The sequence below is a fragment of the Lupinus angustifolius genome, chromosome LG04 (assembly GCF_001865875.1).
Source record: "Lupinus angustifolius cultivar Tanjil chromosome LG04, LupAngTanjil_v1.0, whole genome shotgun sequence".
NCBI lineage: Eukaryota > Viridiplantae > Streptophyta > Magnoliopsida > Fabales > Fabaceae > Lupinus > Lupinus angustifolius.
The window spans coordinates 18,959,009-18,975,729 of NC_032012.1; the positions used below are offsets into that span (position 1 = coordinate 18,959,009).

Genomic DNA, 16,721 nt, shown 5'->3' on the forward strand with positions numbered 1-16,721 from the left:
TCAACATTATGAGTTGTCCAAGGGCATTTTGAGCCCTTTTTGCCCGAGCCCTAGTCATAGGACCACTTATGCCTTCAAGACCCCCAAGATCAAGGTTAGGCTCTTTGAGGTTCATATCATTCCCCCTCCTTGAAGAGATTTCGACCTCGAAATTGTGTCTTTTTCACCTACATCAAATGGAAACAAACCATTAACATTTTCTTAACGTTATTAGATAAATACTTGTCTTGCTTTCGGATGCTTTTTGCTTTGGCATAATCTTTAGTGAATTTTACTTGATTGACTAAGCCATCCATGAGCCCAATCTCAAGACAAGTGACCATTGTCTTGGACTCCCATCTGTCATCAACTCCTTTGATGATTCCAAGCTCTTGAAAAATTCTAGAAATTTTTTTGGGCAAAACAAAGTTAGTCGTGAAAACAAATAGAGGTATAGTGGGTTATTTGGTTAGAACAACTCTTTGATCCCCCACTTTATCCATAAGGTATAATGGCTTTTTCTCTTTTTGTTTCTTTTCACTATCTTTTGTTTTTCTCTCATTCTTTTTTTTTCTAGTGTTATTTTTCTTTTCAAGATACGCTTGTCTTATAACACTTGCTCAGGTGTTAGTGGAGAAAGTGTCACCCTCCTTTTGTTGTGTATCAACGTATACTTGTTTGTTATTCCATCATGTGTTGTTGCCTTTTTATCATGCTGCCATGGACGGCCTAGTAACAAATGACTAGCCTCCATATCCACCACATCACATAGAACCGAATCCCCATAGTTCCCAATAGTGAATGGAACTTCAACTTGTTTATCAACAAGCATTTCATGAAACAACTGCACCATATTCACATGAAATTAATGGTAAAGCTAAAAGAAAGAATAGAACTCTAATTGAATTAGTTGTAGCTATTATGTTAAGTTCTGGTGCAACACCCTTTTGGTGGGGTGAAATTTTATTAAGTGTATGTTATGTGCTAAATAGAGTCCCCAAGGCTAAAAGCAAAATTTTCCTATATGAAATTATTAAGAATAGACAACCAAACTTGTCTTATTTGAGAAATTGGGGTTGTTTGGCTTATGTCCGTATACTAGACCCCAAGAGAGTCAAACTCGCAAGTAGAGCCTATGAATATGTATTCATTGAGTATTCTATAAACAACAAGGCATACAGGTTTTATGACCTTAATACAAAAGTGAGCATTGAGTCTAACGATGATGACTTCAATGAAATGAAATTTCCTTTTAAATTGAGGAATAGTGTGGGCACAACAACTAGTCACATACCTATGATTAGCAATAATGATAATAACAATGAGTTAGAAATACAACCTAGAAGAAGTAAGAGAACAAGGACTGCTAGAGAGTATGGACCTGATTATATGGTCTATATATTGGAAGATGATCCATCAACACTCCAAGAAGCTTTGACTTCTTTGGATGTTGATTTATGGCAAGAAGCCATAAATGATGAGATGAATTCTCTAGAGTCTAACAAGACTTGGCATTTTGCTGACTTGCCTCTTCACTGCAAATCTATTGGTTGTAAGTGGATATTGAAAAGAAACTGAAACCTGATGGCACAATGGATAAATATAAGGCTCGCCTTGTAGCTAAGGGTTTCAGGCAAAGAGAAAATGTAGAATTCTTCGACACATTTTCACTTATTACTAGAATAACATCCATTAGAGTACTAATATCGATCGATGCGATAGATAATTTACTAGTACATCAAATGAATGTTAAGACTGTCTTTTTAAATGGTGATTTGGAAGAAGAAATCTATATGGAACAACTTGAAGGTTTTGTAATACATGAGTAAGAAAATAAGGTCTGCAAGTTGGATAAGTCGATGTATGGTCTTAAGCAAGCACCTAAATAGTGACATGAAAAGTTTAATGACTTAATGGTCTCGAATGAGTTTAAGGTGAATGAAAGTGACAAATACATTTATTACAAATCAGAAAATGACATTTGCACTATCATATATGTCTATGTAGACGATCTAATCATATTTGGTTACAACATTCATGTTGTGAATAATGTAAAATCATTGTTGTGTAACAACTTTGATTTGAAAGACCTTGGAGAGGTGAGTGTAATCCTTGGTATAAAAATTACTAGGTCAGTGATAAGTGCCAAAAATGCCTAAAATTCATATACTTTTTATGACATTTATCCTTGGCAAAATTGAGAAAACCAACTTAATTCAACTCTTTTTGGATAAAATATCACAATCTTGTATATATGCTTTGTGTATTTCTTTTGTAATATATTTTGTAGGATTTAGGTGGAAAAGATAAGAATTAATCAAATACAAGCAAAGTGCTTAAAATAGGCCAAAATAATCCACAAATGACATGCTTAAGCTTGACATGACAAACTATGTGCTTAGCCTTAAGCATGACTCAACAAGACTTGGCCTATGTGGAAAAATATGGAGTCAACTTGAAGCTGCTCACTAAGCAGCTTAGCTTGGACCAAGCCCACGCCTAGCTAACTTGGATACCAACCTAGCATGGTCAAACCCAACCTGGCACGGTCAGAGCACAAGTCTGGCACAAGCCAACCTGCTCAAGTAGATAGCTTAGCGAAGCACCTGGACCGCCTAACTTGGAACCACACACCTGACCAGATCAGCAAGCACCAAGCCACGTCATCATCAGGATGGTCAAAGTTGCTCAAGCAAGCAGCTTAGCGGTGCCAAATAGGCGCCTGACGGTGTGAACCCAACAACTTGGTCAAGTTGACTTAGCCACCAAGCAACCATGACCTCACCCCAAGTAGCCTCCATAGGCTTTTCAGAGGTAGCTCGCAATAGCTGGGCCAATAGCTCACAACTAGCTTGGGTGACTCAGTCCCAAGCAAGTGCCTAAGTTGCTTGTCCATGACCAAACCCATGCTGAATGGTTTGGTCACGAGCTTGAAAGTCAAGGAGAGGAGCTTGACAGTTGGCAGAAACTCCTATTAATAGGAGGCACCTCAAAGACAAAATTCATTCATTCACATTCTCATACACTTCCACTCTTCATACTCTCTCTAAACTGAATTCTTCTCTTCTTTTTGTAATTTTCTTGGAGAATTTCTACTCCAAAGTAGTTTAGGTAAGTTTATCTTGTTGCATTTTTCTTATTTCAAGAGAGAAATGAGATGGAAAATGAGATGGAAAATGAGATACAAGAACATAATTTTGTAATTTCATTACGGTCCAAAAAGCATCTCATTCTTTGGATAGATTACTCATGCTCATACAAATTGACTTGAATTATGGTGTAATTTCTTATCTTTAATTTATCATCTTTTGAATTCAATTCATTTCAAGTTATTACTTTTTGGTTATGTTTTGATTTTTTATGAAGTTCATAATGCGATTTAGCTTGATCACCTAAAACTTGATTTAAAGATCCAAAAATGTTTCTTCTTAAAGTGTTGACAAGTGAACTAAAAAGTATAACCTACACCTTAGTTCACTTGCCACATCAAACATCTATTTTAAGCAACTTATGTTCAAGGCTAAATAAAGATAATGGAGCCTGAAGTAGGGTGTGACAACCTACTCCAACGAGTGGCACGTAACTATTATTTAGTGCATTACATAAGGTTTGAAAATCATCTTATCGCTCTAGGACACTAGATGAAAGATTTAGAAATGATATATGGAATTAACCAAAAGTATAACTCATAACTTGTAATGTATTCAAAATCAATTAAGTATAAAAATAATTCTATATTTCCAACCAATTCCCTCCTCAAGAATTTGTTCATATTATCTGTTTATGTTTATTTACTTGTTAATATTTCATGAACAAAATAAAATAAAAAAGATGTTTAAACATTATTAGTAATATAATATGTTTATAATAATGATCTATTAGAAAATTCATTGTGGTTCGACATAACCTTATACTATACTACAATTGAATCTTGAAAAAGATGCAAATGTAATAATGTATGAGCTTAATGGTAACGACTCATGTGAATAATGACTATTTGTCCCTAAGGTCATCAGTTCAGTTGCGGGAGGCTCCCCTTTGTGGGGAATAAAATACTGCAAGGGTATTTAAGGTGACGAGTGATACACTATTGCATCATCTACCATCGATATTTAATAATTTTTGACTTTTCAGAAAAAATAATCAAAATGAAATGAATGATGTAACGTCTGTGTATAAATCTTTACACTGATAGTGTATAAATTTTATACTCATGGTATAATTACTTAAATCTAGCATACATATTTTTTTTTTATAAATTCTAAAATTTATGATATGTAGGTTTTTCTTGAGAAATAGATGGACAATTAAATCAACATTGAATCAAACCATATATAATCGAATTGGTTCGATTGAATTTTTGTACTACAAACATCAAAAGCAAAACCAAATTAAATCATTTTATTCGACTCACGTGCTTTTCTCACCTAAAACCAAATCCAATTAGCTTGCTAAACCCCTAGAGGGGTGGATGTAGTACAATATTTTATTATGTTTCTTTCAAATTGAACCATTATTTGATTAAACTGTTTTTCTTCCTAGAACCAAATTTAATTAGCTTGATACACTTATAGAGGGGTGTGGGTAGTACAATATTTTGTCATGTTTATTCCTAACTCAACATTTTGTATTGGGATATAAGATGATAAGAAAATGGAATAATAATCTTTTATATCTAGCTTGTTCCCTAAACATTGAATTGCAACAAGATAAACTGTCATATCCTATCATGTTTTTATTGGTTATATGTTTGATCTTCACAATAACTTTCTAGTAAAAAATAAAGTAGTTATATAAATTTTCCTAATTTTAAATTAATTTAATCAGTATAATTATTCCAGTTTAAATGAAAATTGGTCAATATACTAATTTTAAATGATATAATTATATAAATAATATAATTGATATAATATATACAAATATGATAATTAATTCATCGATTTTAGGATTGCACCAATCGCTTTCCTAAGTATATTTTTTACCTATGCACGTCAACTCATGTCCTTATTGGACTCGGACCTTATCATTCTAGGAGCAAATTCCACTTTTTATTTGAATCTTATGTTTATTGCATAAACCCACCATATTTCCAATCTTTTGATGGATCCACTAACCATTTTATTTAAAAAATATGTATGTACTAATATTGTTTGTGTTTTATATATTATTATTATATTTTTCACTATTTATATTTAATTATTATTGATTTTTTATACATCAATTTTTAATAGAATAATTTTAATATTATAGATCAGTATTTCCATAAATAAACTTTATATAAAACCATTTTTATTTTTATTTTATTTTATTCTTTTTGTTCCACCATTTGAAATCAGAATCTCTTTGTCACCGGGTTCAGGGTTTTGGGTTGGGTTTAACACATTTTTATTTTTATTTTATTTTATTCTTTTTGTTCCACCATTTGAAATCAGATCTCTTTGTCACCGGGTTCAGGGTTTTGGGTTGGGTTTAACACTAACACCACCAACACCATTTCTCTTCAACCTCATTCACTTGGGAAGAAGCGTCAAAACAAAATCATGTGGTACTTATGTGCTTTCTTCCACAGATTATTGGATTACAGAAAACCCGAAGTGGAATCTCTTGCACGCCTATTTGGAGCTTTTGAAGATGAACACCAAAACGGTGACGTTTCTTACCACTTGCAATGGAAGCTCCCTCTACATCACCACCCAGATTCTCCTTTCCATTTTGTCAATCTCCCGTCAGAACAAATTGCTCGTAACATTGCCAACCGAAGTCAGTTTTCATATTTCACTTCATTTTCCCCATTTTCTTGACCTTTTTGTATTTTGGTTATGATTATGATGATTACTTGGAGTTTTAAGTGGAAAGTTATGTTTTTTAGATTACCCTTTTAATGATTTTTCATTTTTGACTCGTGGGTAGGTTTAAATTTTGTATTTTTTTACTATTTATGTTTATGGTGATTACATGGATTTGAAAAGATATGTTCTTTAAGCATACCCCTTAATGATTTTTTTTTTTCCATTTATTGTTTTGCTTAACTTTTATTTATATATTTATTTTGTGTGGGAATTTGTAGGCATACTTGTGAAAGGAATGTATGAGCTGTGGGGAGAAGGGGGTAGCTATGAGGAGTTGAGAGATTCGGTATTGAGTTACGTAGGTGACGGGAAGTTGCCATGCTTGGAGTCTGGTAGCACTTTCAGGATTACTGTTGACAGCTTTGGGAAGGCCATTAGCCTCAAGGAGCAAATGGAACTCATTCAAGGGTTTTCTTATATCCCTTTCAAGGTGGGCTGTCCTCTAATCTGGTCCGATTTTCTGTACATTTTAAATATTTTGATGGTATAGTCAACTTAGTCCTATGTAAGTAGCTCTGTCATATATTTGAATAATGCTCTTAAATCCGAGCACATGACACTATTTACTTTATGCTAACTTTTATTTATAGTTATGTGTGATGCAAATGGACTTTTTTTTTAGTGTGTATTGGGCTTTTATGAGAACTCAAATCATTAAAAGAATGTATTATTCTTCGTCATTTTTATGCTGTAAGGACCTGAATGTGAGGAGGGGTATGATTAGTAAAAGGGGAAGTGAGAGGTAGCTTAGCTGTCAAGTTAGTTATAGGCTTGGTAAAGGGAATATACTTGTATGGGGTTATAGATAAGGTGAGGTTAGGAGAATGGGAGAGTTAAACATTTTGGTATTTTCAGCAGTGTGTCGGGTAGAAGTGTTTGCAGTTTTCACCTTGTGAAGGAGCTGTTGATCTGGGGTTACAAGGGCTTTATCCTTCTAATACATTTCCGTTCAGTATATAACATAGCTATTTACTCTTCTAAGGGTGTCCTAACATATGTCATGCTTGCAGGGACAAGTAAAGTTGAAAGATCCAGATCACAACTTCTGTCTTATTGTAGTTGATAATAATAATGACGGAGCTAATAACGGTCTTCCTCCAGTTGTCCAAAAGAGATTTTTCTTTGGTCGCGAAGTTGGTGCTGCTGACAGGAAGCTTATACCTACATATCAGTTGAAAAGCCGTACTTATCTTGGGCCAACAGCCATGGATGCTGAAATGGCTTTTCTAATGGCCAACCAAGCACTAGCTACACCTGGGAAACTGGTTTATGACCCTTTTGTCGGAACTGGAAGTATTCTTGTTGCAGCAGCTCATTTTGGAGCAATGACCATGGTCTGCTACTCCTCCTTTTATTTCTTCTTCTGTTGGGTGAATTATTGTTGCAGCTTATTCCGCTTTATAACTGATTTATTCTAAGCAAGTACATGTTAATATGCGTGCAGAAGATTTTCTTTAACTTGAACCATCCTAAATTGTTCAGGGTGCTGATATTGACATTAGGGTAGTACGGGATGGACGTGGTCCTGACTGTAATGTTTGGAGTAACTTTAAGCAGGTAAATGTCAAAAAAACCATTACTTATGAATAGTTTTGAAGAGTGTGTTCATATAGTTACTTGGAATTTAGTACTACTTATAATATTATGATAGTCGTTGATAAACTTATTCGGCTGGATATTTTGCAGTATGGATTGCCAATGCCGGTTGCTCTTTTAAGGGCTGATAATAACCTTCCTCCCTGGCGTCCAGGGCTGAAAGAGGTATTTCCCTGAAAACCCTTTCTTGTTCTTATACTTTTTCCTTATTTTTTTCCCCACAATCTGAAGGTTGAGTTGGCTACCCGCTACTGTATATTTGCATGTCTCAAGTTGAGAGTTTTTCTATATCTGCAACTTTGCTGCTGTTATTGCCTTTTATCTAACTAAAAATGCCAAATCTGTGGTTGAAATGTAGATCTGACTCTGCCTTTCTGTTAGTATATTTTAGTAACATGACCAGGGGATAGATTTGCATTACTGATAATTTGATAGCACCCGGTGCACTGACAGGCAATAGACTTGATAATGGATTGGGTATCCCACCAATCTCAACCCCCCCTCCCTCCCTTCCACTGGGCTTAAAATCTCACACCCGTTATTTAATGGTTACACTCCAATCTTCGGTAGAGAAGCATACGGAAGTGTAAAAAACCTTCCTACGGTTTTATACGGAAGTGTTACACTTCAATAAGGTTTCATACGGAAGTGTAATTTTTATTTTTGAAAAAACCTTCCATTTGGATTTATATGGAAGTGTGAAGTATTTGCCTTCCATATACAGCCATACTGAAAACCTTGGGTTGTAACCATTAAATATTGGGGTGTGAATTTTTAAACCCTTTTCACCTGGCTCTTGGTTAAGCCTGCTAGACCTGGTCGCTGCTTGGTATTCTAGTGTTGTGTTCTGTTTAATAACAACAGTCAGTCAAGCCTTGTCCCACTAGGTGGAATACATATAAAGTCCCAGCCCCACTGAGTTTAAAATGAGATTAGAGTGCAAGTGTGTTACTCACCAAGTCATATTGTTTTTCAAACTAGTCAATATTACCAGAGTGTATAGCCTTTGGGTCAAGTGATTTATCCTCTTCCAAAGGATTTGAGTGGAGAAAACATTAGTGTGATTGGCTATTTGTTAGAAATATGAAGTTAGTTGGCAAGTTTGGCGACCAGTTCACTTGTACTGGAGTTGGGAAGATAAGTCGGGGTATTATATCTACTTTGTTTCTAAGGAAAGAATACAATATCAAGTGCAAAAAAAATTATGTGGATCCATATTTATTTTATTCATTACTTTTGAGAATTCATCTTTGTCTAGTCTTTAGATATTTTGCTCTTTATTGTAGGTATTTGATGCAATAATATGCGACCCTCCTTATGGAGTACGAGCTGGGGGACGCAAATCTGGTGGACGGAAACTTCTTAAAGGGACTGTTGCACCTTACGTAGTTCCGGATGACAAGAGGACTGGTCACATACCATCAACTGGAGCTTACTGTTTAGTTGAGTGCGTGCATGATTTGCTTGACCTTGCTGCTAGGATGCTTATAATGGGGGGCAGGCTTGTGTTCTTCTATCCTGTATTGAGAGAAGATGATTATTCAGAAATTCATTTCCCAGAGCATCCATGTTTTAAACTGATTTGTTCTTCTGAGCAAATTCTTAGCTCACGTTATAGCCGGGTGTTACTTACGATGGTCAAGACAGGTCCTTACACCGAGGAAATAGCTGAGGCAGCTAGGGTTAAACACATGGAGTTTAAGGATAACCATTTAAAATGGTTAGAAGACGGTAATCTTCATTCTGCGGTTTTTAGTCCATCTAATGCTCAGTTAACAGAGGAGGCGGGTGAGTCGAAGTTTCTTAAGGATCCAAGGCCTAAATACAGAGGAAAGTATGTTTAGGATTATATGTTAGATGGTCTAGTCCCTCATCATCACTATGAATGGCTCTGTATTTTTCAGTGTCCAAGAGGAAAAGTTGTCACACTATATGGAAGTTCGTGTACCATAACCACACACTCTTGTTATTCAATTCTTGGTCTTTTTTTTCTTCTATTTTTTAAAGTCTCATTAACATAACGGGTGAGCATCTTTGATCCGATGTTTTAACCGTAATCATTATGGTTCCATTCCACCCATGTAGCCGGCTTTACTTGGGAAAAACTTGATTGTTATTATATTGCTTGTGTGGTGGAAGCTTATTCTGATCAAACTTTTTTTATGTCTGCATGTGATGCTATTTTGTTTACTTAGATCCAGTTAGTCTGTCTCACTATAAAGCATAATCAAAGCTGAGTTATGAGGATATGATCAAATTCAATATCTAATTATTGTGCTTTTGGCTTCATTATTAATAATTGTTTAAAAATGAGGCAAGAAATAGTGTTCATATCTTAGAAAACTCAATTAACTTGACCAGGCAAAAAATATATAGCTATTGCCATTTGGCCTCTAATCAGTATTATAGTAATAATGACATAATATTCCATGAGACATAAGATACAAAGATGTATTAAGAAAAATATTTTTTCTTGTTCAAAGACACTCTTCTAGTGTAAGGTATTACATAAATGGGTCATAGCTCATGATCACATGCCTAGGTAGTTTCGGTTGTCAATAATAGGCCTAAATACCAATAAAGTGTAAAGCCTGACTAAATCCCTATGTATAGTATTAGGCCAAATGTCAAATGTTCGATTCCTATGAGCAACAATTATTAGAAGGGATAACCACACACTCAGAAAAAGATTGATTCCTTACTCATAGGATGAAGAATTTACTATTGGTTGTATCAGAAAAGAGGCTTAAATCGTGATACTATGGCTGCAAAAAGGATTTGGTAGCTTGTAATTTTTAACCCCCACATCTTTCTCATTGTTATTATTGGCTCCCAATACCAATGTGCCCTTTGAGAGTATTGAACATTGTTTTGGTTCTATATGATTGGCATGCATGGGAAAGTCGAAGTGGCATTTCATTCTTACAAGTGTTAAGGGAAGCCATGAAGTACAAAGGGAAAATGAGATTGGTAATAGAAGACACTCTCCTTATGGAGGATATTATATAGAAGGACGGTGATAAATAAATAGTGTTAGTGTCCACAGCACTATGAGGGGTTGCCAACTGTTAAATAATTCCCAAAAACCCAACCAACAATGAATGAGGATATAATTAATTGTGTTTAGGATATAATTTAAAACCAATTCCAATTGAGTCTAGAATATCACTAAAACTCAAGGAATATCAATATAATCTACTCTAAATAAAATTAATACATGATTCCAAAACCTTACCTTTTATGTGAAAGGTGGTCTTTGTTGAGCAATTGAAGTGTTTTTTCACTCATGTGTCTCAATTGTCTATGCCAAAAATATTTGGAGTTGATAGCAACATTTGTTTCTTGAGAATAAATTATGGCCCACATAATATATAAAGATCTTTCATTTGAACATCGAGCAATGAGTAGCAAGATCTTTCACCAATAATGATAATCTTGCTTGTAACATGATTTCTCATTTTCATAGTAACATAGTCACATTTCTTACATGGAAATGGATACCAAAGTCAATGATCCAAGACCAATCAACATGTGTACAATTTAGGTAATTGCATTCTCCAATGAGGAATACATCATCATTTGTAGTTACGATCATGATATGCTTATTATCATTCTTCCTTGGATTAGCTAAATTTTCTAACTTTTTGGCCTCTCTTCAGAAACCTACATTCATATCTCTTATACTTTTCTTTTCTACAAAAATAACATATTATTGACCTCGTGTGTGATTGGAAACAACCTCTCACCTTTCTTTTCTCCTTCCACAAGATTCGCTCCTCCAATGAATTTCACTTTCTCTTCATCTCACTAGAACATTTGCTTCAAATTGGAATGATGCATTATAATCTTTTCTTCTAGATTCTTTATATTCAATATAATGTATGAAACAATATTCATTTAGACTTCTCATATGGGTCTGAGTTGTTGAGTATGACCATCAATGTGTCCTACTTTCATGCAATGAAATGAGTAGCATGAGTGTTTATATCTCACCATCTATCATCATATCTATCTTTATTAATTGATTGACATGAACCTTGAATGAACTCAAGTGTTGTATCATACTCTGACCATCTTTATAGTCCAATTTCAATAGCCTTTTGACAAAATATGTTTTATTTATGGATGTCTTCTTATGAATTACATGTTTAAGTTTCAACCAAAGTTCATAATCATTTGTATATGTGGACATATGATCAAACAAACTTCTACCAATTCACATTTGAACTATTGTAACAACTTTTCGATTCGAAAATTCTAAATCTGTGAGTCTTACCTTTTGGATTGTCTTTGCAATAAAAGGGTTAGTACATTCCTCCATCTTGGACTTTTAATAGGAATAGTTGCATGTTTCCTATTTGAACATCTGTTCATCATTTGAGACATTAACAACTCCTTTCATCTTGGATCGCACAAGCTAAGCTCCCAAGTTCATCTGGGAGCTTTGATGCCATTGTTGAAAAAAAGGAACTTGCGGAAGCAATAAGCAGGATGATAAAATAAAGTAAAATGTAGAAAAATAATATCATAAATATTTTAATGTGAAAAAACCTGCTCAACTTGAGAAGTAAAAAACCACAAAACTTAGACAAGAAAAAGTCTTCAATATAAAAAGTTGAATTACAATGTTTATCTTTTACACTAAGAGGATACCATTCAATTGCATCAACTATGATGGAATACATGTCACTCTAACTTCTTACTAGGAATATCCTAGTCTCACACTCTAACAAATATGGACTATTGCTCTTCTCACTTTTCTCACTCACACAATTTTCTCTTCCACACAAGTTTCTTTTATATAGTAAATGATAAGAAGACTTATTCATAATGAGATGATTGATAATTAATGTTTGTCATATTAACTTAAAATTGTTCTCTTCAACTCCCTAAGTTTAAGTTTGTAGATGTCTAAGAATCAAAGAATGATTCAAATAATTTTGGAATATCATCATTAATCTTTTTCAATGGATCATATCTCATCAATTAAGGAAGGATTCTCATCAACCCAAGTCAATACGATCTCACAATCTCAGGAGTATTCCCCATTGACTTCACAAGCGACAGTGACATCATGATCCCATCTGACTTACGCCTTGTTAGCTGCAACAAATGCATGAGATCGAATAATTTTAGAAGGTAAATCACAATCTTGTTAGGGAGTTTTCCATTCCACATGCTAGGTTAGTGGCTACCTCTCTATTGATTAACAACAATGTATTGTGAACATAACTTTATACATGTGGAGATTAAATAATTTAAGGGAGTGTGCCTTCCACTAGAAACCCACATGCCCACTTTGAATATATTTTTTGGCCAGCACAAGCACTTTCTTTCTTGAATTCATTCTAATTTAAGATCATTCTTACGGTGGAGAGTGGAGACACGCATTATTGCTTTATTTTTGTTAGTGGGTTTGTCTGAATAATTCTTCTTCTCTACTTTTAGGTCATAGAGAGATCATATACTTATATTGCCCATTCAATTTCTTCTAATTTAATTTTTAATGCATTCAACTTCATTATTTCATCTTGTACTCATACTGATTCCTTTCTCTTCTCATTCAGCTTGGACAAAGTTTGTGAGTTCATTTGTTCTTTGACTCTTAGCCCTAAGATGAGTCTAAGATTAATTTTGATCAGAACTTTATTTGTCAAACAATGTAGCTGAATTGGAATTTCATTTTTGTAGGAGCATAAAATTATGTGAAACAAGGTATAAAGCCTAAATGTTGCATCTGGGTCTGCCATTAATATGGAACGACATCAGTTGACATATCTAAAAAGAAAATGAATCAGGAAGAAATTCCATGGTGTCACAAGTATAATATAATTCAAGGATGATTATACTGACAATGAGAATTGAAAAAAAACTAATATGATTGTAAGAGGTATGTACATTATCAATTAAACATGATATATATGGGCAGCCCAGTGCACAAGACTTTCACTTAATGAGATCTAGGGATAGATCTACGTGGTCTTACCTTACAAACAAAGGAATAAGTTATTTTCAGGATTAAACAAAATATTATATATATGCAATAACAAAGTTGGACACTTACAGATATTGATTACTCATCCAAATATGAAAATACAATATGATAAACTTCCTAAGGAAAATCAATAAAGCAATAGTGGATCACTTTGAGGGGAAAGTTAAAGCAATGCAGAAAGATAAATTGAAGTGACATGATTTGGTTTTCTGCTATTCAGCAAAGTGAGCAACCTGTGGCTTTCGTGTGGAGTGAACACTCCCTTCAATTTTATTAATATAACACACTTTAGTAGCCACTATCCTGTGGAGTGCACACTCCATCAAATATAATATATGTATAATCATTCTCTCATATCATTCTAAACCTTTACTATACTCTTATGTTTATATCAATTTCCAAATGTTACATGTGTTGGAATCTATTGTTTTTATGGTTAGCCATATTTACAGACAACTTGTGCTGATAAGCTTGCCACCTATGGAGTTAATTCCAAAATTGAATTTTTACAGGAATAGGAATTTGCTTCCTAATTATAGGTTCCGCAACTTGTAATCTTTATGGCGTTCGTTTGTAATCCTTTTCTATTTAATCATATTTCGGGTGTGAGTTAACGCACCTTTGTTTAAAAAAAAAATCTATTGTTTATATCAACTAGTTCTAGTGCTTACCTTATATATATTGAAACTAATTTACATTTCTCCTCGGAGTAATTCTCATAATCAGCCTTATGAGTTATGACCATGCATTGAAGTTGGGAAATCTATCCAAAATCTTTTACAACTAGTCAACTTCTAATAAGTTGGAAGTATAGAAATCCATAACTAGTGGATTTAATTCAACCTTGAATGCAGCAGCAAAGTCTCTACTCCTAAATCTAACAAAAAGCACAAACATATATTACCTCTGAACACATATATGCTAAATATAAGAGTATATTTACCTCTTCATTAAAAAATTAAAGGGTAAACCAAACTGAGAACATGATTGAACCAAGTAAGGTGAATAATATAGATTACTTTGATGGTTAGGTATTTTTAGTGATGGACGTTTAAAGGTGACAAAATTTGTTAGTTAAGAAAGTCACCAAGTTGCTGTAGCTACAAGCTAGTAACCTCACACTATCTCCTCAAAATCCATTACTAATATTTAGGTCCATGTGTACAGTACACAAACTTGATGATCCATCCCTATAAATACCCTTCATTAGAAGCATGTGATCTCCACAAGCTCTCAATATCATATTCCATTTTCCTCCTTATCTATATATCTTATCATTCCTTAGCTTTATATTTTACTTAATCATATCCTTGATGGCTTCCCTTGGAGCTAGAACTAATGTAACATCATCACCTAACCATGTTGAGATTCCTATCCATGCAAATGCAAATAATGTTGTGGAGCCACAACCAATTCAAGGGGTTGAAGAGAGTAACATAGACTACTCTCAAAGGGCTCAGTGGCTTCGAGCCGCGGTGTTGGGAGCCAATGATGGGTTGATCTCAGTTGCATCACTTATGATGGGTGTTGGAGCTGTTAAGGAAGACATCACAACCATGCTAATTGCTGGTTTTGCTGGCTTATTTGCTGGTGCATGTAGCATGGCAATTGGAGAGTTTGTCTCTGTGTATACTCAATATGACATAGAGATGGCTAGAATTAAAAGGGAGAGGAAAGGTAATAATAATAACAATATTAATGAAGTGAATGAAGAAGCTCAAAGGGAGAAGTTGCCAAATCCATTTCAGGCTGCACTAGCATCAGCACTGGCATTTTCTGTGGGTGCTTTGGTGCCATTGCTAGCAGCTTTGTTTATAAGGAATCACAAGATAAGATTAGCTATTGTTGCTGTTGCAGTTAGCTTAGCATTGTTGGCATTTGGAATAGTTGGAGCAGTGCTTGGAAACACTCCAGTTAGAAGGTCCTGTCTCAGAGTGGTGATTGGAGGTTGGATGGCTATGGCCATAACATTTGGACTCACCAAGTTGATTGGTTCTGCTGGAATTTGAATGTCAATATGTAATGAGTGGGTAGTAGTTATTTGGTTTCTCAATTGCATCACATGGACAGAGATCACCTGTCTTTGAGATTATCCTATTCCATGTATTGGACCAAGCAAATTTTAATAAAATAATGTAAGAATGTTACTTTTTGAAGACCGATGATCTCTCATTCATATCATATAACATATCTTAAGAATATCTAAAAAAGTAAATTGACGTAGTAAATTAAAAATATTAAATAAATCATCTTTTTATCTTATACTTATATTTTTTTAGATATCCTTAACATGTTCCCCTTACAAAAATCCTAATAATGTTAGGCAGGGTGTGACAAATGACTTACTCGGCCTCTAGTATAAGAGTAAGGATCCTTTCCATGGAGAGGCAATACAAAAGAAACAATAATATGGTAAGATATTTTTATCCTTATATACAGTATAATAATACTTTTGCCATTAGAAACAAATGTAAAATTATGTACTTATCTCTCCATTAATGGAAAAGATCTTTGTTCCTAGTTATAATTACTCTTAATAAGTTGTGGCTGCTTTGTTATAAGCGAACACAAATGTTCACATGCATGCATTTTATATCTGTTCCTAAAGATTTTAGGGTTGAAATGGAATTTTTTCTTCCATACCAAGGTGTCCTATAACCAATAATCCATTACTAATTTCTTTCAAAATATAGAGATTACTGAAGGAATGAAACATGAAGGTTTTCCCACACCCATATTTTCTTCTGTCTCTATGCTTTATCTGGACTGTTTACCATTTTACTGGCCTTATTATAATATGCTAGTGTCTTTTGTAGAATAAAATAAACCAAAAATATTTCTTATATATGAGTCACTTTCATAGCACCTTTGAGATTTAGATCACAAACTAATAGTACTTCATGCATAAAAAGCTTAAGGGGTTAGAAGCACATATAGTTCTAGTAAAAAAAAATAATCCAATAGTTTTTAAATATTTTTCTGTGGTGCAAACTGACCATGAAAATTTTCACTTCATGTAACTTGTTCATATTTTGAGGGATCATATTATCAAAGAAGAATATTTTAGGGACCAAATTGTCCCAAAAATAGTGGGACTATAAATAATTTTAATTGTTTTAATTCCTCAATCCTTTACCTAGAAATTGTAATTCTATGGTAGACATGTCTTTAATGTACATTGATAAAAAACTGAAGCTGAATATCATGACTCAATTACTGCCACCACCACCTTATTATTACTAGTGCAATTGTCTTGGCCTGTGGTAGACTATAGTAGGAACAGGTGGTTAGATTACTTTATA

General features: G+C 34.0%; 2 protein-coding genes across 3 annotated transcripts; both read left to right on the top strand.

Annotated features, from left to right (window-relative positions):
* LOC109346105 (tRNA (guanine(10)-N2)-methyltransferase homolog) lies at window positions 5,391–9,445 on the top strand. 2 transcript variants are annotated; one of them, XM_019585483.1, is made up of 7 exons: window positions 5,391–5,739; window positions 6,047–6,258; window positions 6,839–7,162; window positions 7,311–7,385; window positions 7,515–7,589; window positions 8,711–9,276; window positions 9,329–9,445. In XM_019585483.1, the coding sequence occupies exons 1-6, from the start codon at window positions 5,520–5,522 to the stop codon at window positions 9,266–9,268; spliced, it is 1,464 nt and encodes a 487-aa protein (XP_019441028.1). In that variant the 5' UTR covers window positions 5,391–5,519; the 3' UTR covers window positions 9,269–9,276; window positions 9,329–9,445. The 2 variants fall into 2 exon arrangements, with proteins under 2 accessions (XP_019441028.1, XP_019441027.1); XM_019585482.1 differs by having other exon boundaries at window positions 8,711–9,412.
* Window positions 14,592–15,476, top strand: LOC109344865 (vacuolar iron transporter homolog 4-like). The gene has a single exon (XM_019583596.1). It carries the CDS (start codon window positions 14,733–14,735, stop codon window positions 15,426–15,428), a length of 696 nt encoding a protein of 231 aa, XP_019439141.1. The 5' UTR covers window positions 14,592–14,732; the 3' UTR covers window positions 15,429–15,476.